General features: G+C 40.8%; 1 protein-coding gene across 2 annotated transcripts in view; it reads left to right on the forward strand.

The window, feature by feature from the left end:
• Window positions 1-7102: 7102 nt before the first annotated feature.
• tns1b (tensin 1b) overlaps window positions 7103-23288 on the forward strand; it is a 217699-nt gene continuing 201513 nt past the window's right edge. Inside the window, exon 1 of one of the 2 annotated variants that reach the window (XM_034134700.1) lies at window positions 7103-7398. In XM_034134700.1, the coding sequence (XP_033990591.1) occupies window positions 7300-7398 (99 nt within the window). In that variant the 5' untranslated portion in view covers window positions 7103-7299. The remainder of the gene's footprint in view (window positions 7399-23288) is intronic. The other variant, XM_034134702.1, reaches the window with a different exon arrangement.

Raw genomic sequence — 23288 nt, forward strand, 5'->3', positions numbered from 1 at the left:
CGGCAGGCCCGGACTGGCCATCGGGAGGACCGGGAGGGAGTGTGTATGTGTGGCGCGACTCGCGCGAGCGAGGCACACCTTACGTGTTGTTGTTAGCATCTGGTGCTAGCTAGCTGCGCTAACGGATTTAAGGAGCTGTTTCAATGACATTTCGCCGACAACTGCGCCGAGCACTTGACTTTATGCAGGTAGCCAGACAGTGGGACATTGTACGAAAAGTCAGCACACTCAGCACGGATCGTACGCGCAACATGATTGCAGCGTCCAGGCAGCTCCCATTCGAGCATATATGCCTTGAGCTGCACATAGCTCCAACGATTCATCAGTGTCTACACACACACACACACACACACACACACACACACACACACACACACACACACACACACACACACACACACACACACAGTATTATTGTATGAAAGAGGTTCCAGGTTGAATTGAGGCGAATATTTGTAATGTTCAGAGGTTGTTGTGTTTAATATTCATGAGAATATTTGTCATTGTTCAAATGATAATAAACAAACATATAAAGCATATTTGTCCACTCATATGTTGATAAGAGTATTAAAAACTTGAAAGATATCCCTCTAAGGTACATTTAGAACAGATAAAAAATGTGCGATTAATTTGCGATTAATCGCGATTAACTATGGACAATCATGCGATTAATCGCGATTAAATATTTTAATCGACTGACAGCCCTACTAAAAACATATTTATTTGTTTAAGGGGCAACACAAATCTTCCAAATCTAAAATGTATGAAAAGAAAGTCAGTAATTGAAAGTAAAATAATGATTAAATAAAAATAAAATAACATAAACTGCTCCATCATAAATAAATATCTCATAAACCCTTGCTAAAACACTAATCTGGCCTCATGGTACAACACTCTGGAGATGGTGGGTCTCCAGAACATCCGGTATGCGGTAACTTTACAGGTATGCGTGTGTGTGTCCCCCCCCCTGTTTCCTCTCTGCAGGAGCTGAAGGTTTCAGGATGGACTTGCAGCAGGATGGTTTCTCCCAGAGAGCCACGGTCCTCCAGAGGTTCCTCCTGTCCGGATACTTCCCTGAGAACACTGCAGGTCGTACACTGGCCCTTTTTAGTCTTCACGGGTCAAATGTGGTGCCTCAGTGTTGCTCCCTCGTGTCTCTCTGTGTCCCCTCTCCTGCCGTGTCCCCTGTTGTCTCCCTGTGTGTGTGTGTGTGTGTGTGTGTGTGTGTGTGTGTGTGTGTGTGTGTGTGTGTGTGTGTGTGTGTGTGTGTGTGTGTGTGTGTGTGTGTGTGTGTGTGTCTGCTCGTGTTTTCTGTTGCTGTGGTAGAGCCACGCTTCAACTGTCCTTCAGACTAAAGCCTGCCTAGCCCGTCCTGCCTCTCCTCTCTCCTGCTCGCCACCAGCCTTATAATATAATGTATTTTTTCAATAAATGAGTTAAACTTGTATATGTCTCCTTGTCTGCTATATCCACTTTTTGCTCAGTAAAATTAAATCACACATTCATGCACAAAAACCTTCAACATACGGGTGGAATGTTTAAAAATTGTTATTAAACCTATATTCATATTCCCGGGCGCTGTGCAATAGCTGTCTAGAGCAGTGGCTCCTAGTACTAGGATGGGTTAAACGCAGAGGCCAAATGTCACTTTGTGTGCTGTGTGCTCTGCATGTGTGACCATCAAAGAGGGTTTCATTCCTCCAATTCTATTTATCTATCTATATTACCATACATACATAATGAATGTAACAAAGGGTTAAGCTTGGAATACATAAGTGTCTATATATATGCAATATAAAACAGAAAAAAAGAGGAATATTTTTGTCCTCTTTAGCTTACAGAATTTTTTATTTTAAACATGCACATACTGTATATGCTCAACCTGTATGCTTTTAAAGTGCTATATAAAGGAAATAAAGTAAGATCTCCACAACCCCTCCAGCAGGGGGCAGCATCACTGCATTGAAGAAACACAAGCCTGTAACTTCAGAGCTCCTCAGACTCAGGGTTCCTGCTCTGACACTGATCTCAGGTCGGTGGTTTGGTGCATCCTGTGAGACTGGACATCATCTATAAGAGCTCTCCTGAAGTCTTTCAGGACAGATGGACACACCAACTGATTTAACCCGCCTGTTGTCTTCGGGTCAAATCTGACCGATTTACTACTTTCATCAATCATAACTTTTTTGTTTTACATTCGATTGCATTAAGGCTTTATGATATCCTTCACAGTAGACATTTGAACATATAACATTGCTGATCACCACTTTCATTGAATTTTGGATGATTTAGTTAATTTAGTAATTAACTTTGTACAGGGTTTGTGACTTTGCAGACCGTTTACATGCATAAAAACCTTCATAACACACAAGGGGACAGTAATAACCGGAAAAGCATGACATGGGACCTTTAAATGAAATTTGGTGATGATTAATGGTTTTTGTGTTAAAGGTCCCATGTCATGCTTTTCTGGTTATTACCCGTCCCCTTGTGTGTTATGAAGGTTTTTATGCATGCAAACGGTCTGCAGAGTCAAAAACCCTCAAAGTACACCCTGTAGCGAGTAAAACTCTAACACAGAAAATACCTGTCTATGCTGCCCCAGAACGCCTCGTTGGAGATTTCTCTTTTTCCATTTGTTTCTGGAATGGACCAATCCGCGGAGCTCCTCACCCACCAGGATCCCTTGGCGTCACCATCAAACGCAGTGGGGGGACACACGGCGGCGTGCGTTGAAGATTGCCGGCGGGAGTGTCTGAAGCTCGACCAACAACCAATCACATGAATCTCCCGCCCCGGACACACAAGCATAGGATTCGATTGGCTGGAGCTTCCGTCGAAGCTTCAAAAGTAGAACATTGCTCTACTTTTGAAGCGAGCAACGCGAGCAAACCGCAGCTTTGCTCCCACAATGCAGTTCGGCAAAGCGTGACGTCACCCCATTCAAAGTGAATGGGCAGAAGCATTGAAGCTTCAACGCACGCCGCCGTGTGTAGGGGCCGTAACAAGGAGTCCCATTGACTTGCATAGAGCTCCCTGGTTGGTAATAGACGAGTTGGGATCGCAGAGAAATGCTCTCCGCAGACCTATTCTCACAGCATTTATAAACCTTTTTCTTACTCAATATCAAGCCACACTTATTGTTTTTACTTCGGCTGTGAGCAGGTGTATTTCCTGGACCTGGAAACATTCGGGGCTTAGCCCACAGTTCATTAATGGCGCATTTCCACCACACGGTCGGCCTCGGCCTCGCTCTGTACTGCTAGGCCGCGTTGGGCCTTGTTAGGGCCGGCTCACTTCATACTGCACTTCCATTACAGTTTAGGAACTGGGGTAGTTACTATAGTAACGCAGTGTAGGCGGAGCCGTGACGTCATCTTCAATGAGAATCCCAGAAAAACAACACAGCCGTTAGCTGTTAGCACTCAAGCTCACAGCTCCTCATATCTGTTCAGAAAGTACAAACCACAGACTGTCTGTGTCATGGCGAATACAGTCGCTGGTTTATTTATGTCTGTATAGGCCGTTGTTGTGAGTGTGGACGGTCGGAGCATATATTGCGTTAGCTTAGCCAATCTCCATCTAGAAAACACGCATTTTAAAAGGTTTTTCACCTGCCGTCTGTCTGCAGACTTGTCAAAGCATTAATTCATGGTTTTTACTAACCGGTATCAGTATGTTGTTACTTCGGCATCATTTTGAAACGTGTATTACAATTAAATCACGGTCAAATATGTTCATCTTGTTGTAGTTGTAGCCCCCTTGCCAGCGAGTCTCTCTCTAGTTTAGCAAACTCAGCCCTGTTTGTTGGCCCCGATAGAACCACGATTCTGTCGGGCCAGAAAAGAGGTGAAAAAGTACCCCCGGGCCGGAACTAGGCCTAGTGGAAGCGCAACCAAAAATGGGCCCGGCACGACACGGCACGCTTAAACCGCGCTCCGCGCCATGGTGGAAATGCCCCTTTAGGTACATTAAGGTACCGGGCTACAGTGGAAATTTCTACTGCAACACTCCCCACACACACACAGTACACCCGCGACTGTTACAATGAAGGCTCGATAATCAGCTCACAGCATATAGGTGTAAGCAGGGGTAACCTCACCTCCTCTAGGGGGGTCCGGGGGCATGCTCCCCCGGGAAGATTATTTTTAAAATATTGAAGTTAAAAGCATCAATCTGGTGCACTTTGAGAGCAACATTAAGAGATATGGATACATCTTTCAACACCCATATGAAACAGAACTGTAAACAGATTTACTTTCTCTTTATGGATATTTTACAAATCACTTCCCTGTGACTGTGTTATGTAAGGTAGCTTCTAGCTTCATGTCGAACACTGACAGTAAGTCAACATTTTCTTAGAGCTTTCTTTGAAATCACCAGGTAACGCTAAAAAACATAACATTTATATTGTATGACAAAGTGTTCATTTAATATCTCTGGCTAGCTATAGCTACTTGCTAACGGTTTAGCTTACCCGCGCAATTCAAAGTAACGTCAACAACGTAGCTGTAATTTATGCTTTGCTTACATGTTCGCATAACATGAAAGTTTACTGACATTTACATACCTTGTTTACCTGGCGCAAGTGGTGGCTCTGGGGTTGTTGTGTGAGCCACCACTTGAGAATTGTCGTCTTTTTTAAAGGTCCCATGTCATGCTTTTCCGGTTATTACCCGTCCCCTTGTGTGTTATGAAGGTTTGTATCCATGTAAACGGTCTGCAGAGTCAAAAACCCTCAAAGTACACCCTGTAGGGAGTAAAACTCTAACACAGAAAAGACCTCCCCAAAACGCCTCGTTGGAGATTCCTCATGTTCTTACTGGGCATCGTGACGTCTGGATACCCAGTAGCCACGCCCAGAGCTATGACGCGATACGGTCATGCGGTACCCGGAACCAAATGGACCAATCCGTGGAGCCGTTACGTTACGTCCGCGGAGCCGTCACGTTAAGCCCCCGCTGATTGGTCCAAATTGACCAATCCACAGACTTCCTCACACACACACACACACTCAGTGCAGGCAGCTCTGCTGATTTATCCTCCCTGGCTGCAGGCTGATAACAGACAGTTGGGATCGCGGCGAAATTCTCTCTGCAGACCCATTCTCACAGCGTTTATCAACCTTTTTCTTACTCAATATCAAGCCACACTTATTGTTTTTACTTCGGCTGTGAGTTTGTGTGTGCTCAGGATGAGTTTGGCTGTGTTTAGCTGTGTATCGCTATATATAAACAAGGAAACCACACCTCCACGGAGCTCAGCGCGATTCACAACGTCCCGACCAATCAGAGCACACTGGGCTCACATGGAGGGTGGGGGCTGGAGCTATTGGAGCTCCAACGAGCCGTTAAAGGCAGAGAGAGAAATTCAGTGAATACACGTAGTTTACAGAGATGCTGTATGAGAAACCAATGTGAGTTTGGAAAATTGCACAATATAAATCTATTCTAGTAGACCTCAACAATGGTATTATGATCAGTGGAAATGGCCATGACATGGGACCTTTAAGAAATGTTTTTCTTATGTCCATCTTCAAAAACTCTGAGTCCGACTGACAGTTTAAACATTGTCACAGGATAGGTACCTGTCAGCCAATAAGACACGTTTATTTCCATGCAACTCTCTGGTGATTGGTCTGATGTCTTGCCTCTTGGGAAATTACAATCCTGCCGTCCTCTCTAGTGTCATGATGAGGTTCAGGTAAAGCACGGTTAATGTATTATATTATTGAGGGAGAATTGTCCGGGCTAAATAAAAAACATCCGGGGCTTTGTATGTGCTCAGGATGAGTTTCGCGCTGTCTTGCTGCATCGCCGACCCGGAAACCACACCAGTAAGCCAGCTCACTGAGCAGCGAGCCTCGCAACGTCCCAACCAATCAGAGCACACTGGGCTCACAGGGAGGGGGGGGGGCAGGAGCTCCAACAAGCCGTTTAGGACAGAGTGAATACCGGTGAATACACATATGCTGTATGAGAAACCAATGTGAGTTTGGAAAATTGCACAATATAAATTTATTTTAGTATACCTCAACAATGGAATTATGATCAGTAGAAATGGCCATGACATGGGACCTTTAATGTAATAGCAGTTAAAACAGGACCGGTCAAATTTGACCGCGAACACCAAAGTAAGTGGGGGAAACGAACACAACAGGAGGGTTAAAACAAAAGAAAATAGACATTTCCCTACAAACAGTCTCAGATCAAATCATTCATTTATTGGGTTAAGAGTTTTGTGTCTGCTGATAAATATTCAATACCTTCTAGTTTTGAGTGACACCAATAAAAGAAAACATGAAAACACAAAGGTAAAGGTGTGAGGGTTAATGTGATGTAACTAAGTACATTTACTGAAGTACTGTCAGTAAAAATGTGTTACCTGTGTATTTTCACTTTATTCTACTTTATACTTTTACCTCAGTGAATTTATTTTACAGCTTTAGTTACAAAGTACTTTGTAGATTTAGGTTATTAAAACAAAAATATAAATCAACTAATAAATTATGATATTTTATTACAGGTTAAGCTACCTAGCTAAAGTGAAAAAACCCCACCTTTACCAAGTGCAACATTGAAGTGATGAACACAATAATGCATCAACTATTATAATAAAAAAAATATATATGCAGTATATATAAATACAAATAATTAAGAATTAATATATCATTCTAAAATGGGCCATTATGCATAATAAACACGTTTTATACTTTTAGTATGTTTTTATGCCAATAGGTTACCTATGGACTTGTACTAGAATAAGAGTTTTAATGCCTTTTGTAATTGAGTATTTTACACTGTAGTATTGCTAATGTATTAAGGTTAAAGTAGCAATATCGTGCTGTACCCGTGTGAGTCTTCAGTGTGTGAGTCCTCAGTGTGTGTGTGTTTCCTCAGGGTGTGTGTGTGTGTGTGTGTGTGTGTGTGTGTGTGTGTGTGTGTGTGTGTGTGTGTGTGTGTGTGTGTGTGTGTGTGTGTGTGTGTGTGTGTGTGTGCGTGTGTGTGTGTGTGTGTCGTGTGTGTGCAGAGGGAAGTCTCTTCACCTCAGTGTGGCATTAGGCAGCGCGTGGAGGCTGAGAGCGTGCAGAAAGTGCGCGAGGCGGGGGGAGCTCAGCAAAACTTCTCTAAAAAACACATTTTATAACACTAATTTAACACCGCAGTGATGACTGGCCGCCTACGCAGATTTGCAGGCTGTTTTAGCGGGATAAAGTCACAGTGAAGTCCCGCAGCGGAGGCGTGAAAGGGGAACCGAGTGGAGTTGAGTTTGAATGGACGTGTGTGTGGGTTCGCTCGGATGGGATGCACCGTGAGCTTCATCTGCTGTGAAGAGGACTTTCTGCTCATGCCTGTTCACCAACATGAGGAGGAGAAGAAGAAAGAGAGCCTGACAAAGGTAACTGACAAAGTGCACACACGAGTGGGAGTCAAACACGAGCTGACAGGGGTTTAGTGCCGACCAGGTGCGTGTATTTCCAGGTGTTTATCTGCATGTAAAATTGATTTCTTACTGCCCAACTGACTATCTTTATGTCAGATATTCAGATAATAACTGTCGACCTTTGCTTCCACTTAAACTCATAAGCAGTGTACTGAGTCCTTTAAAAGTGTAGTAATACTCTGATACAAGTAAAAGTCCTGTATTGAAAGTGTTACTCAAGTAAAATAACAAAAGTATTGGCATCTAAATATTTCACTGGTTCCAAAAGGAACTGTATTCATTATGCAGATTGGCCCATTTCAGAATCATTTATATTATGTTTTGGTTATAATTACTGATGTATTGGTGTGTTTATCAAGCTAAAGGTGGACCTAATTTCAACTAATTGTGAATATAATCCAGGTGTATCTAAAGTATTGATCTTATTGTTTATCACTAATCTACATCTGCAAAGTAACTAAAGGTATTACTTCAAGGTAGTAGATTAAAAGTACAATATTTACCTCTGAATTGTAGTGCAGTCGAAGTACAAATGTAGCATGAAATGGAAATACTCAAGTACCTCAACATTTTAAGTACACCACTGTCTAAAAGGAATGAGTGTTTCAGCCAGTTCACATGGCAGAGCAGAATATAGCCCGTGGTTGTTACATAAGACAGAAACAGCTTCACAATCATCAATCCAGGTATATTGTGTCTTTAATACCTGCTTTGACATTAGGCATTCACAGACCTCTGTGAGTGAATGAGGTGAACCATGCACTATAATGACTGCCAAGTGCAACCCTGAAGAAAAGGCCAAGTTCAGTCATGCTTGTCCTCCAAGATAAAAACGCACACAGATTGACCCTACCTGTACTGATGTCATGGAAATATTTCTGTTCTCTTTCCCTCTGCTGGAGTGTTTGTGTTGGTTAGTGAGATGTGTGTACATTGTAAATATAATAGTGCTTTGCAGTCAGAGGCTGTAATCTCTGCCCTGTGGAATGTGCTCAGTGACCTGCACTGATTTCTCTGTCTGACCCAAAACCTCACTTCACACAGCGGACCAGTCAGGGGTGATTTATCTTCTATGTGTGGAAATCAGCTTTTAGCTTCTGTTTTAAGGAAACCACGCTGCACCGGGTCCCATCGGAGAATATTTAGAACTTGTAGATATAGTTAAACATTTTCCAAACACTCCTACCAGCAGCTTAACCTCTTCCTATTATCACAGAGAAATAAACCATGGAAAATGTGCCATTTGATGTAGACTCATCATGTCACTTTACCAAATTCTGGCTGTAATCAGCCTCGGTTAGGTGAGTCTGTTTGGTGACAATATTTGAAGTTGGTCATGGACCAAGGACTTATTTCCCTATTCATAATTCTAATATGGCTTCAGCTTGGCTGTATTCAATAAACTGACATTGTGGTTTTAACATTAATAAGTCATATTTTCTGGACTTTATTTAATCAGACATGGTAGAATCAACAAAATATGACACAACTTTTTGTGATGCTCTGTATTTACCCAAGGTGTTATCTTGTCTATATAGCTGCTCACTAAAACCATGGCACTATATTATCCTCTTAAAGATAAAGAGAGCACAGAAAGAGGACCTCTTTCCACATGCCTTTATGTGCTCTAAAGTTGTGGTAAGGGTTTCGCAACAGTTCTTCTGTGACATATCCCTGCAGCCTTATCAGATGAGCTCAAGTACCCCTTCTTAAATGTGTTCATTTAGACTGATTGTAAAACCTGAAGTTATTGAAAACGGATGTGATGGAGAGCCCGTGATCATGGACCTGTCACTGTTATTGCCAGGTCTCTTGTAGTTTTGTAGTACATCATTTGTCCTACCACCTCTTTGAGTGGCAGAAGCCGCTTTACCAATATTACCACATTCCATTTAGCCATTTAGGTTGACACGTCTAGTCGCTTGCTAGTCTGTTTAAACATATATGAATGCATTTCCTATTTTCCTATCTGATCTACTTCACAATCTTTACCTAATAGCAACTGTATACCATACAAGTACTTATGGATGTGTATAACTGGGTTAGATGCCCAGCGCACTGAAATATTCTGTATATTACGTAGTATAATTCCTTTGCTCCTAGGAAGTAACACCAAAAGAGACACTTATAGACCTCTTGGAGGGCTTTTCCCAGATATGCTTAGTTTTCCGTTGGCACAGACCAGCAACTGGCACTGAGGCGTTCAGGGCTGTGGGCACAGGGAGAGCTGTGACTTCAGCCAGCAGAACTGTGGTTGAATAGGAATGAAGTGATGCTGAAGTGTTGAAAGTAGTCGCTCCAGAGAAGTTGCCAAGTGTCAGAGAAGCTGAGTGTTACTAATCACACACACAGATTTCAGAAGGAACTTGGAAACGTGGAGCTTTTTCTTGCTGAGACACAGTTTATGTTGTCAGAATGTGGATCAATTTCCAAACACTATAAGGTTCCATGGTTCTGTATTGAAGGCACCGTAGAATGCTTCTTGTGTTGAATGATTATTTTCCTTGGCAAATGCTTTGATCTCCGTTTATTTTTGAATACCTTTGCTTTTTTCATGCTGATGTTTGTGTCTGAGGACTGCTCAGGTGCAGAGAAGTTGCTTCCTGTGGTATCTGCTCCTTGTGTTTGTGTGATGCTTGTGGTTTGTGTCTGACATGAAGAAGAGAGCTTGGGCTGCTCCTGTCAGCGGCGCTCAGGGAGGCCCACAGTCAGTGGCGGCTGGTGGAAAATATTTTAGGTGGGGCTGTGGAAATGGTGATCAAACAATACTAGGGGGCATTTTTTTGAGAAAAGACCCCCTAAATTATGACTTCTGGTGATGTTAGAGGGGGGGGGGGAAGGACAATTTGAGGCTTAAAAATATGAGAAGACTGATCAATACCTCCATAACTTCAGTGTGGTTAGCTATGAATCTTCCAAAACTTCCAAACACCTTGTCCTGGACATAGTTTCTACAGCATAAACTGTGCTAACAAACTGAGATTCCACAGATTCTAGAAATATAAGTATCATCACTGAGCGATCAGAACTCGCGACAGGGGAAGCAAATACAGACATCACACGACGTAGCTTTAGGTAGCAAAACACGGAGATATGCTCACCTTTTGCAGAATAATAATTCTGATCAAAAACGAGAAAAACGCAGGTTAATCCAATGTGTCTGTCACTTTGAAAAAATGATTGATGATCCATAATTCCATTTTTATGTCAAAAACTGAGTTTTCATTAGCTGCTAATGGTAGCTTCCAGAGTGTATGACAGCTTCCTGTTTTGTCTCCTTGGATACGAGTCCAAACAACTCACAGACTGCACCGGGCGCTCACGTAGGAGCCCTGTGACCATCAGATTTGACGACGCTGATTGGCTGAAATTATGTTTCGGCGGCATAGTTTAAAGATAGCAACAGTTGGCTTCTGCTGCACTTGCTGCACTCTCGTCTGGGCGCTGTGCATAGCGCCCAGACGAGAGAGGGTAATGATACACGGGCAAGGGCAGGCAGGAAACATGTGACTTATCAGTAACTTTAGACATCGTAACACAATTTTAAACGAGATTTTATTGTAGATTATACATTTTACTGATACCAATTATATAATATTTACCTTGTTTATTAAAAATAAAAATAAAAATAAAAAATATATTTTTTGAATATATATATATATATATATATATATATTTAAAAAAAATGTTATGTGGGAAGAGGGGGGGCGGCGCCCCTAGCGCCCCTATGGGCCGGCCGCCACTGCCCACAGTGCAGAACTTTGAAGAGCGATAACTATCGACCAGAATGTAAAACCCTCATATAAAACCAAAGAAAACAGCCAAGACTTTGAACCAGATGAGGGGCTCTTGAATAGGTTTCTGAAGAATGTGCACTGTTTGTTTTGCATCTAGGGGCTATTATATAATGGCAGTTCCTGGGCTGACAGACAGTAGACAGAAGAACAGAACATGATTGGACTGAAATGCATTAAATGAAGATGACACATTATACTGTTCTGCTGGAACATCTTGAAAACCAGGTCAGGGATAACTTTGAGGATCCTTTACAGAAACAATAGATAAGCAATTTTAAGGTGAATAACAGTTCAAATGAATAATTGTGGAAACAATTTCCATGTAGTCATAATATAAGTAGCATTTCACAAATTGTGTTTTTTCTTTTAACTTAATCTTCCAGTTGTGTGTGAGTTTTGTTTTTAGTTACAACAATAATAATTGGCACTCCATAAGATGGATTTTATCCATGTTCAGTTCATTGTTTTGGTTCCCTCCTTTTATATGATCCAACTCCAAAAGCTTTTGCTAACCACCCCAAATAAGACCCCAAGCAGCCACGCCCAGCCCATTAGCTCAGATTTAAAAGCTTTTGTTGTCTATAAGCCAACATATCAACTATGCAGGTGTTGGCTGTTGCCAGCTAGCAAATTATGCAACATTTCTTTACAGTTTCTTTCCTTTGTACAGCTGAGGACGTGTGTGGCTATTTAGAAGTCTACAACACCAACAAAGGCAGTTATTCCATAACTGTGGAACTCTGTATTCAATAGCATCACTAAAATATGTGACAGAACAGAGATATTCCTCTGGAAGAAAGTTGTGCATGTAACTATTACAAAGCAGCAACATTGTGAACAACAGACCGTGTTGAAATTGACTTGAGGAGAGCTAGTTCACGTAGGCTGATAGTCGTTAGCTGTTAGCTATTAGCTGTTAGCTGTTAGTTGATAGCTGTTAGTTGTTAGCTGTTATCTGTTAGCTGCTAGCAGCAAAGGTGGCAGCACAGTCCTGCTTAGCTAAATAACAGAGCTAACGGTTTACTTACTTCCATTGTGCTTGTGTAGCTACCCCATGTTTTACTTATGTAAAGCACCATTTGACTAAACATTAACATATTATTTTGTATTCATATTATTTGGATATTATGTAATAAAGTTGTAAGTGAATTTAGAATTCTCGGATTTTTATTTTCCCTTATTAAACGTAATTTACTTTTGCACAAATAAACACATACTTACATGAGATCAGGCCCAGTTGTTCATGTGCCTTCATTTTAACCTTGTAAGGTGGTAGTAAGTACATTTTAAAATAAAAAATATGTGTTATTGTTATTATAAAAGAGGTAGTTAAAGGTGGGGTAGGTAAGTTTGAGAAACCGGCTCGAGATACACTTTTTGTTATATTCCATGGAATGCTCTTAACATCCCGATAGCAATGAATATCTTAAGTGCTTTGACAAAAAATCCATAAAAAAAATTCATCTGTGGAAGCCGTGGTACTGTAAAAAGCACGACCAATCATTTTAGCCGGCCCGGCTAAAATAACTGGATGGCCTACCTGCCTGTCAGCCTTCCATCTCGTGCACAAACTTATCTCGTGCCCTCATTGGTCATGTGCGCATTCGTGTGTGTTGGAGGAGGGGCTCTGTAAGGAAGTGGCAGATTTGTTCCGGCTGTGTATTTTCAAATTTTAGCGCACTCGAGCTGGTTTCTCCAAAATTACCTACCCCACCTTTAAGCTCAATGCACATGATGAACCAATCAACCATTATACAGCCATATTAACATATCTAGGACAGGTATTCTGTGCCAACCCCTCAATTGGATTCAAGTAGCGGGCAGACCAAACTCTGACTGCACCCGACTCTCCCTCCTCACAAAAACAAATCCGTTATTTCAGTTTGATGCCTGTCAGGTCCACCTCTCTATCCGCCCTGTTTCTGAATTCCCACCAAAGTGTCAGACGGCGGACGGGGCTTTCCTGAAATTTAAAGATTTTTGATAAAGGTATGCGGTGAACTGAAAGTTACCTGCCGCCCCATATTGCATTCCAGTGGATGCTTTAGCTGTGAAACAGTGCGTCCTCTGTGCTGTGTCTCTGGGGAGGCCTATCATTTCACTCCTACCTGCCGGCGCTGACCCGCACATGGGCCGCAGAACAAGACCCTCTCTGTGTGTTCCTCTGTGGAAAGGTGCCCAGTGTGTGCTTGACCCGGGAGAGGGTTGTGATGCCTTGGCTAGGTTAACCCCTGTCATTGTACCCTTTAATGCCCGTGCACACAGGAATTTAACCTCTTGCGGATATTTTGCATTTGATTTCAGAGTAGGGAGCTTCCTTAAATAGACCCATTCTTCAGAAAATACTGCACCCGATTTATCTTGACAGTGATTTCAAAGATTTCAAAGGCACTGTTTGTGTTATTGTACCTGCATTTGTCTGTCTTGATGTGGTAAACCTCTCCCACATGCCGCTACCAGCAGGTAAAACTAGCTCGGACCAGCAAAGATTGGTATACTTAAGTACTCTGCATACTTCACAGAATCCTCCCAGTAATTGGATAATTTGATCCTGTTACTTAATGGGAAAGTCATGCACAGCAATCAGGAAAGTAAAAAGAAGCATAATATGCAGAGAATGAAGAAACAAGAAAAGAACATTTACGGTTTTTTAATCTACTTTAGAAACTTCAGATGCATTCATGATTAGGCTATTCATGTATAAATATATTAAAGTGTGAAAGAGTAAATGGTAAATGGATTGCATTTATATAACATCTTCTAATCTTTGCAAACCCTCAAAGCGATATTATTATACACATTCATACACTGTTAGCCCAGCCATCGGGAGCAATTTGGGGTTCAGTTTCTTGCGCATGGAAACAATGACATGTGGACTGCAAGGGCTGGGCATTGAAACACCGACCTTCAGATTGGTAGAGGACCACTCTACCCCCTGGTCCATAGCCAAAAGGGGAGAGAGGAACAATGTTAATAGTAGAGGTTAGGACTATTAAGCTTACAATGGTTGAGTTTCAAGCTTCATGTTTGGTCTACAACACATGTTTGCACAACAAAATGCAAATAGTTCTGTATCTTCAGACAACAAAAAGGTGCACAAGCTGTGGTTTTGATGGGTATTGTCGTTTAAAATCTGTTGGCCTCCACACCTCTCCTCACCATACTGAATGCAATAACTACAGGAGGCACGTTCACACCGGAGTTCTTTTACCCGTACTTTTCCCGTTTAGTTCCGTTAGTGCCTGGAATTTTGCGTTCACACCAAAAAGAGTACTTAGTTCCGAGAACTTTTACCCCCATTTTTAGTCCCTGCTAGAGAGGTGGTACTATCCTGGGGAGAAAAAACTACCAATTTCGATTGGCGGGACGAATTGCAAACCACGCCCCGTAAAACTCTGAAAAGTTTTGTGAAGCCGCCATTGTATTTGCTGGCATTAGCATTATTAGCATTAGCATTAGCCCCGCGCACCAACGGAGAGAGAATAACTTATGGCAACACAAAAAAAAACATGGGAGCGGTGGAGTGATGAGGAGGTGTCGGCGTTCTGGCGATTTACTCGGAAGGCTTCAGTAGAAGCTGCTGGGAGTCCCAGCAGCTTCTACTGAAGCCAGTGCCCAACTACGGGGACTTCCGGCCGGGGACTCCGGGTGGCAGTATACGCCGTGAAGTGGTTTGCGGCCTGCCAGTAAAGCCAAAGCAGAAGAAGAAGAAGTGACGTCAGCGGCTTCATTTGCGTAATCCTCCCTCAGGGAACTTATTCCGGTGTGAACGCGATCTGTACTTAGTTCCATGGGGGTACTAAGTGCTGGCACTAAGTGCTGGGCACTAAGTACGGCAAAGTATTTGGTGTGAAAGCGGTCGTTTACCGTAAACCTGTTACAAATTAAACCAAAAACATAACCTCCATGGCAGAGTTATTACGCTTAGCAAAAGTTATTTCAGTTCTTTAAGATTATTAAAATAAAATGCAATCAATTTAATGCAAGGCACAATCACATAAATTAAGATATTTCTGTATTTTTTTTCTTCTTTGTTTTCAGATCAGAGCACATCAGATTTGTTTTGACATGAGCTCTAGATAATGACCTTGAAATCTCATCCATTAAGTATACAACTTCGTATTCAAAATGCTGTCCAAGAATGTAGATGTGTGTTTTTCAAGATATCTTTTAGCTTGAGCCAACAGCTAGCATGGAATGCTCCGATAATTTGAGCCTTTTCATCCATTTTGGAAGTCAACGCCTTTACTTTCAAATCCTTGTGGTGAGAGGATGTGTGAATCCGATGAGCGGATATTTCTTTTCCAAACATCCTTTCAAGACATTACTGATTTGGTGATGCGTAGCATTGCCAACAAAGCCTGTGGAACCAGAAGATAATGGAACACAAAAGGCGTCCATTGAGCTTCTTAAAGTGTTTTAATTCACTTGGCAATGCACAGTGGATAGAGTGACCGTCAGAATGATAGATTAAGGCACAGGGTAACTGTATTTTCCGCCAGAGTCACGGTTGTGTGCCCCTTTTCTTGGAATGTAAAGCAGAGGCCTGACTTCCACCTCTTCCTCAGACCTTTTGGCATCAGTGCAACATAATACACTCCACTAGCCTTATACCATGCAGCCTCTATGGCTTTGTGCACCCATGAATGTGGCCTTTATGCTGCAGTTTTGTTGATATTTCGCAACGTGTGGGGGGATTTTCTTGTCTTCTCTCTAATACTTGGCAAGGCGATGTGGCATTTGCTCTTGGCAACGTCGAAATCCCACAAAGTCTCACTCTGGGGGCCTTTGTAGCCATTCACAAGACTTCCGAGTGATGGACAGGGAGCTCGGGCTCTCCCAGGTCGCATCCCTTTCGCCTCAAAATGCGTCTTTGTGACTCTTCTCTTTTCCCGGGGTCTTTTCCACCAAGGTCGGATGCCACAGGGCTCCAAGGGTAATTACTTTGACTTTGGAGCAGAAGTTAGACTGGGCTACCCAGGTCGCCCAATCATGTTTTCATCATCGGGAGAATGTTTTTCTTTTGGGACGTAATAAATCCCCCCTTTGACATGCAGCATTTACTCTGAATACACACAGGAAGAAAGACCTTTCTTCTTTCCCTCTCTCTATTTTCCCTTTGTAACAAGCTGAGGCAGATCATTGTTGCTAGTTCGACCTCACTGCTTTTTAAAAGGATACGTTTGCACACTTACACATTCCACCGTAGTGGAATTTCACAGGTATTTTCACCGGAATGTGGTTCCTCACTGGACTTGGGGGGGGAAATGGAATGAGCATAATGAATTGTAACCATAACGTTTCTGATGGACATATAGAGTACTTGCTGTCAAAGGCAAAAAAATGTAGTTCACTGTAACTTTTGGGGAAGTTAAGGCATCATACTATACATATTATAATAGTCAGGCTTGGGGAGAAACGGATTACACGTAATAGGATTAATACTTGAAGTGTGAATCTGTGCCTGAATCTGCTTTATGGTGTTCTCTTTCTTTGGTTCATTTGTTCTGTTTTTAATTCAGAAGGTGAACCTATATGTTCATAAAATAGTGTGTGTGAGCTAACTGTGTGTCAGCTCAGATTTTATTTCTGCTTTTTTAAACTGTAGTATGTGCTCATGTGTTTCAGTGTTGGTGTATAGACTGCTGCCTGAATATGCTTCATGAAAGGCAGGGTTTCTATAAATAAAATCTCTGAGCAGAGGACACATTTCTGATCCTAAACATCTTGGTTTCTTCTTTTCTAAGGTCACATTGTTCTGTTGTCTTAAAAAAACACTTAAGTCAAAAAAATGTGATTGATGTTTCATTTATCTTGTAATATTTATTTTCATTGCATTTGATATTGAGGTAATTTAAAAGTAACAAAAAATAATCAGGTTGCATTATTTTGTATTTTGATACTCAGATTAGGTTACTTATTAAATTCTCACTCGTAACTACTGTAACAGAATACATTTTTAAAGTAATCTTCCCAACCCTAATAATACTTCTTCATTCATTTTCTGGGAATAACACAGCTCTTACAAAAATGCTTTTCCTGTGTCCCCAGAGCCTTACAGACAACACAGAGGGAGACAACAGTTGATTGTTCTGTCTTGCAGTTATTATTAGTAGAACAGGAGTAGAAACTCAATAGCCCCCCATAAAAAAACCCGGCACATGTTCCACGTTCCCGTCCTGATCCCTGTTAATGAGGGCGGGTGTGTCCCAACCTATCCACCCGGCACAGGAATCTTTAATTAAATCACACTCTTGGTCCCGATTCTGCACAAGTGTTGCACGCGACAGAAATCCTACACAAGTGTCACCATCGTGCCAAACATTTTTGTATCATATTCACCACTGGTACTTTATTTACGGTATCCCCAAGGCTGTTTAACACTATAGAGAGGCGAAGTCCCTCCCTTTCCGGGGGACCTCCATGGGACCTTATTTCGAAAAAAGTATGTATTGAAGTCAATGGAGAGAGAAAGATTATCTTTCGATCCCGTTTGAATTGTGCCACGAATTACACATATGATGTTTGTCAATTTAAAAGATAATTTTGCAAGTCAAAAAAATTTAAATGTGTCGTAAAAATGTGAAGTAACACTTTTTTTTGTGTGAAACCGCTCAATGAACTACATCTCCCGTCTCACACCACACACCAAGACGGCCGCCACGTTGGCACATTTCACTTCTTTCTTTCAGAATGAGGCGAAAAGTATTAAAAGAGGTGAAAATCATTACAAGTCTGGGCATGTTGAGAGCTGTACATACATACAAGGGGAGTTAGTCGGTTCCGTAAGAGCCAGCATGCGGGACCGGGATTCTGGGATTTGTAGTCTTTCTAGTTGCGTATTTTTCATAGTCTTATATTTCAACAGTTTTACGACAAACTGTGACTTTTTTGACATGGAAATGATTTTTTAAGATTGACAAACATCATATGTGTAATTCGTTGCACAATTCAAACGGGGTCGAAAGATAATCTTTCTCTCACCATTGACTTCAATACATCATTTTTCACAAAATAAGGTCCCATGGGTCGGAAGTAGATGGGCAGGACTTCGCCTCTCTATTGCTGAAAATATACTGATTCTATTTTACTCTCACATGTATATAAGGCAATACAATTATATGTAACATCAGATGAAAGGTATTTGTGTACAGATTTAGTTGTATATTTGTATGTACTGTACATAGACAGCTATCCCTGTAATACATCCTAATACATCTGGTTGCATTATATTATGGGCTGGGCTGCTTCATAAATGGCACTGGGTTTATAGGTTTTTAGCATACATTTTATTAAGAACCATGGTTGGCTGTTTTAATGTTAGTCTGACCAGGATGACCTTTTTTCTCACTTTTATTTAGACTTTCAGAAGTATAATGGTTTCTTGGTAAACTGCTGCCACAGGTGTCACGGTATAAAGAAATGGGTGGTAAACATACAATGTACATTTTGTCATTTGCTCACCTGCGCATGTGCTTTTACTGTCCTCTTCGACTTCCTGTCAGACTTTTCAACTTGCCAAAAGTCAACTATGAACATTTTATCCCTTTGCAACCCTACTTTCCAATCTATACAACATGGTATAGAAATTGTTTCCACCTTTTTATAAATCCTTGCCAAGTAGGTTTTCTATACATAGAACTTAATTTGGTGGAAATGGTGCACAACATAAACATAGCTAGAGTAAATTAAATTAAACATAAAAGCAACTACAAAAATCTAAACATGAAATAGAAAAAAACGAAAATAAGAATGTCAACTATATCTCATTTAAAATAAATATGAAAAATGACTGCAAACATATGTAAAATATATCTGATATAAAATGAATGCTAAAAAACAAAATTCAAATTAAAAGCAACTACAATAAAAATATGACAAAAATACTTTAAAAACATGTTTATTATCTCTGAATTAAAATGAAAGCTCTTAACAAGAAAATTACAATACAAATATAAAATTATTATTATATAAATTAAATCTGATATAACATTTAAGCTGTACAACAAAATTGCTATAACAAAATGAAACAATATGATAAAAGTATTTCCAATACATCTGAATTACTGTAAAATGAAAGAGCTGTGCATTTTAGGCATATTTTGCAAACTGTTTGGAACATCCACAAATGTATAAAAACCCTGACAAGATAAGCAGCAGTAGGATTGAATACCAGCAGTAATAGGGTAAAGAGCATAACAGCTTTGAGTCATAGCACAGAGCTTCTTAGGTTCTACATGGACTTTCCCAGACTGCAAGAATAGCAGATTGGATTACCTAAATTGAGGGGTTTTACCCTTAAGCCCACTTTATTATTTTTTACATTACAGTTGTCATAAAAGGTCTGAGAACATAATCTGCTACGTCTTTGCCTTCTGCGTGCCTGTGTGCCTTGGCAAGCCTTCATGGCATGACTCTGTAAATAGCCTGAATACCTCCACATCATTGTATTGTGTTGTCAATGGCTGTTCATAACTGTGTAGCAAATCAAGCCAGAGGCTAATAATTCCATGGGTATTCGTTTATGCACGTTAAGACAGGCTCTTTAAAAAAAATACCATATTTGCATTGTAAAAAGTATTTAATCCCAGCGTTAATGAAAAAGAAGGATCTTTTTCACACTAAACTTTATCTGGAAAGTTTGGGCTCCTCTCACCTGAGATAACAGTAATGGATTCAACAGGCTGTAGCTAGATAAAGAGCCTTAAACAGTGTTAGATGAAAGCGAACAAGCCGTTTAATGGCTGCCTTATCGCTGAGCAGCTGCCTGCGTTGCAACACTGTTACTTATCACCTCACTGGATAACATTCCTTCCTCGGCACTTTCACTGTTGCGGCACATACTCGGGATCTCTTTGTCATTTGGTGTGATTGTCTTGTGTCTTATGTTACCACTAAGCTCCCCTGTAGCCAATGCTTTCACACCTGCCAAGTGCATTCTTTAAATAAGACTGAGATTAGCATTCACAGGACACCATATATTTGCCAAACAAAGGGCCATGGTAATCATTTACATTTCCCAAAAATAACGTATGCTGTCATAAAGACTTGGATTGCTTTTGTATATTTGTTCATTGCAGGAAAGAGGTTTTAAATAATTATATTTTAGTATAAATATTCTGATGTTATGCATTAATGCTTCCTGACTTGTTATCTATATGTTAGACATTTGCTTAAAGATACAATTCTGAAATCTTTATTGTATTAAAGCACAATATTTTCATACATTTATTTTCCAAAACCATAATTATATTTTAAACAGATAACAATGCATCCATTTTAAAATGTTAAAACTTTAAAGAAGACAAGGCTTGTTTCATGACTGTAGACAGTGTGAGACGCCCGTCAAGGAGCTGCATTTATTTTTTATTATTCGGGCCAATAACAATAGAGTGTTGCAGTGTACATATTTTTGTAGGGTGACCCAGAAGTTAGCATGGCAAGGTCTCCCTCGACAAAAAACAATGGGATTTCCCTATTGGATTTCAAATTATTGCAGAAAAATAAGAATTGCGGCCAACACACGTTTATGATACTGAAACGTTTGGTTCAGCAGGATAATCTCCACATATTAACACCATTTTGTGATATTTGAAGAGTAAATGCCATCTGCAGATGTAAAAAGCTAACGTTATGCTGTCATCAAACTATATCACGGTCGCATGGCTACGTGTCAAATAAAGGCAGACTCGTGTTGACGTTTAGTAGTTTCATTTAGTCACTTACTTGCAATGGCCGTTTTTATGAAGCATAAAAGCTTTGGACATTTACGAGTGGAGTATTTACTGACATATTTCATGTCGTAGAACAAAACGTGAACATCTTGTAAGCTTGTGTGAACCACAGACTGTATATCAAGCTTCTGACCACTAACCAGTTTAAAGAACCCTTGACTTGAGACGAGGGAACTGGTCAAATTAAATGAAGTCATTTCCAGGTTTTGGACTCATTACTGCACCACTCTATTTATGGGTCCTTCATTAACCAAATGTTCATACATAGTTGGGTGTAATATTTCAAATACTTTTTATAAATGAAAACAGTTGTTGAAGCCAATCTAAGGAGTGCCACACTAGAAGTTCATGGGTCCAAATCTGAAAATGACCCAATCAGACCTGATCCGAATTAGGGCTCTTGGATGAATTATAAATAACACAGAACATGTTTGATGTAATTTGATCATTCAAGCCTATGAAGCCAGCTGTTTATGATACAAACAGCTTTTTGAAATGACATTGTCTCATTAGTTTGCGATGCCTTCGCGTCCTCCCTTGAATAACAAGCTAATGTTAATGGAAGACTCAAAGGGCCTAACCAAACAAAAAGCATTTGCAAAGTTTTTCCTTCTATGGTGGTTTGTTGTTTTAGAATGGCAGTTTACATTTTGAATAAAACATGTTAGCTGTAGTCTGAGATGAATTAGACCCAATGTGGCAAAAGACTACTACTATTCTGACTAGTCAACGTTTTTTCCTGCACCAGCAACAATACTTAAATGTCTTAAAGTGAACTTAATGTTGAAGATTAAGTGGTTATCTTTCTGATATTTTCATAAAACGGTAGACTAAATCCAACAATCATACTTGATTTATGGCTTAACGAATATCCAATCATTATTTGTGAATCCTATTTGGTACACATCCAGCTAAAATACCAGCCGTACTCTAACCCTCATAGATCCTTTGTTGTAGGTAAGTCTGCAAAAATCAAACACATCAGGGTGACAGAAAGTTGTTTGCTTCACATTCTCCCAGAGGCTGGCCAAACATTTGCATTTCCAAAACTCTTTTATCTGCTTGGGAAAACCACGTGACAGTGTTTGCTCGATGTCTGGGTTGGTCTCTGCCATTTTGACTCGGGACATGAGAAGAATAAGGAAGATTGTGAAGACATTCCTTCTTTCAAACTGCAGCTTGTAGCCAAAACAACGACTTAGTTCTCTCTTTTATCTGAAGGCATCTGTCTAAAACACACAAGGCCTTTTAAAGTAATTCATAACTCCTTACAATAAGGTAAGACCTTAATGATACCGTCCCTTTTAACCAACAGATGGAGACACTGCCATTGAATTTTACTACCTTTTTAAAGTGGGATTTTTTGCATATTTCCTCACGAATGCCCATAGACGTCATAATTATTGCTACATAGAGTTGTTTTAAACGATGCATAACTTATGCTGCGTTCACATCGCTTCGCTCTAATCGCTCCTATCGCATCGCTCTAAACGCTCGAGTTTCACCGCGGCTGCCAGCTGTGTTTACTCGCATCATTCAAACAAGACGCGCTGGCTCGGGAGCTACAACTACAACAAAAATGAACATATTTTACCGTGATTAAATTGTAATACACGTGATTCGCGCCGCGTCCACCGCTTCATGCTCGCCGTCGGAGCTAATTCGCGTCTGACCGCGTCTCTGCATTGACTTTACATGTAATCGCGCCGCCCCCAAACATCGCATCGCGTCCGGTGTGAACGCAGCATTAGAATGTATACTAGGGTTTGTGTCTTGCTTTGTATACGTGTTGCGGTATAGTTCTCTCTCCCTCTGTACCATTGCTGCCAATACATTTCCAATGGTAATGTATCCAAAAAAACAACAACCCACCCAGCAACTGTCATTACATTTGATTTAAATGTTGCTGAACTCTGATTGAGGCACACAATTATGCGACCCCAACTTTTACAACTCAACCGGCCAATGTCAAACCAATGTGGCCAATTGGAAAAAGCTGCAATTCAGGGTCTTTTGCAACGCCATTTTCTATAGACTCTAATTATTTTAGCCATTCATGGTGACAGGGATAAGTAAGAAAGGACAGCCAGTATGAAGATGTGACTGGAGCACAAAATGACAGAAAAGTGAGTCTTTCAATGGTGGTTGGTTATTTTCTGATCAATTGGCGCGTTCACTGGAGTCTTGTCGCCAGTCAAGCGTGATTCACATTTGCATAATGCCCGGCTAGTGGGCAGGCTCACCATCGCCATGGGTTACAGTTTGTGCCGTGAAGAACTTCAGCTCCGTGTTCAGTGGGTGTGTGGTGTCTGAA

This window comes from Trematomus bernacchii, unplaced genomic scaffold (genome assembly GCF_902827165.1).
Source record: "Trematomus bernacchii unplaced genomic scaffold, fTreBer1.1, whole genome shotgun sequence".
Classification (NCBI taxonomy): Eukaryota; Metazoa; Chordata; class Actinopteri; order Perciformes; family Nototheniidae; genus Trematomus; species Trematomus bernacchii.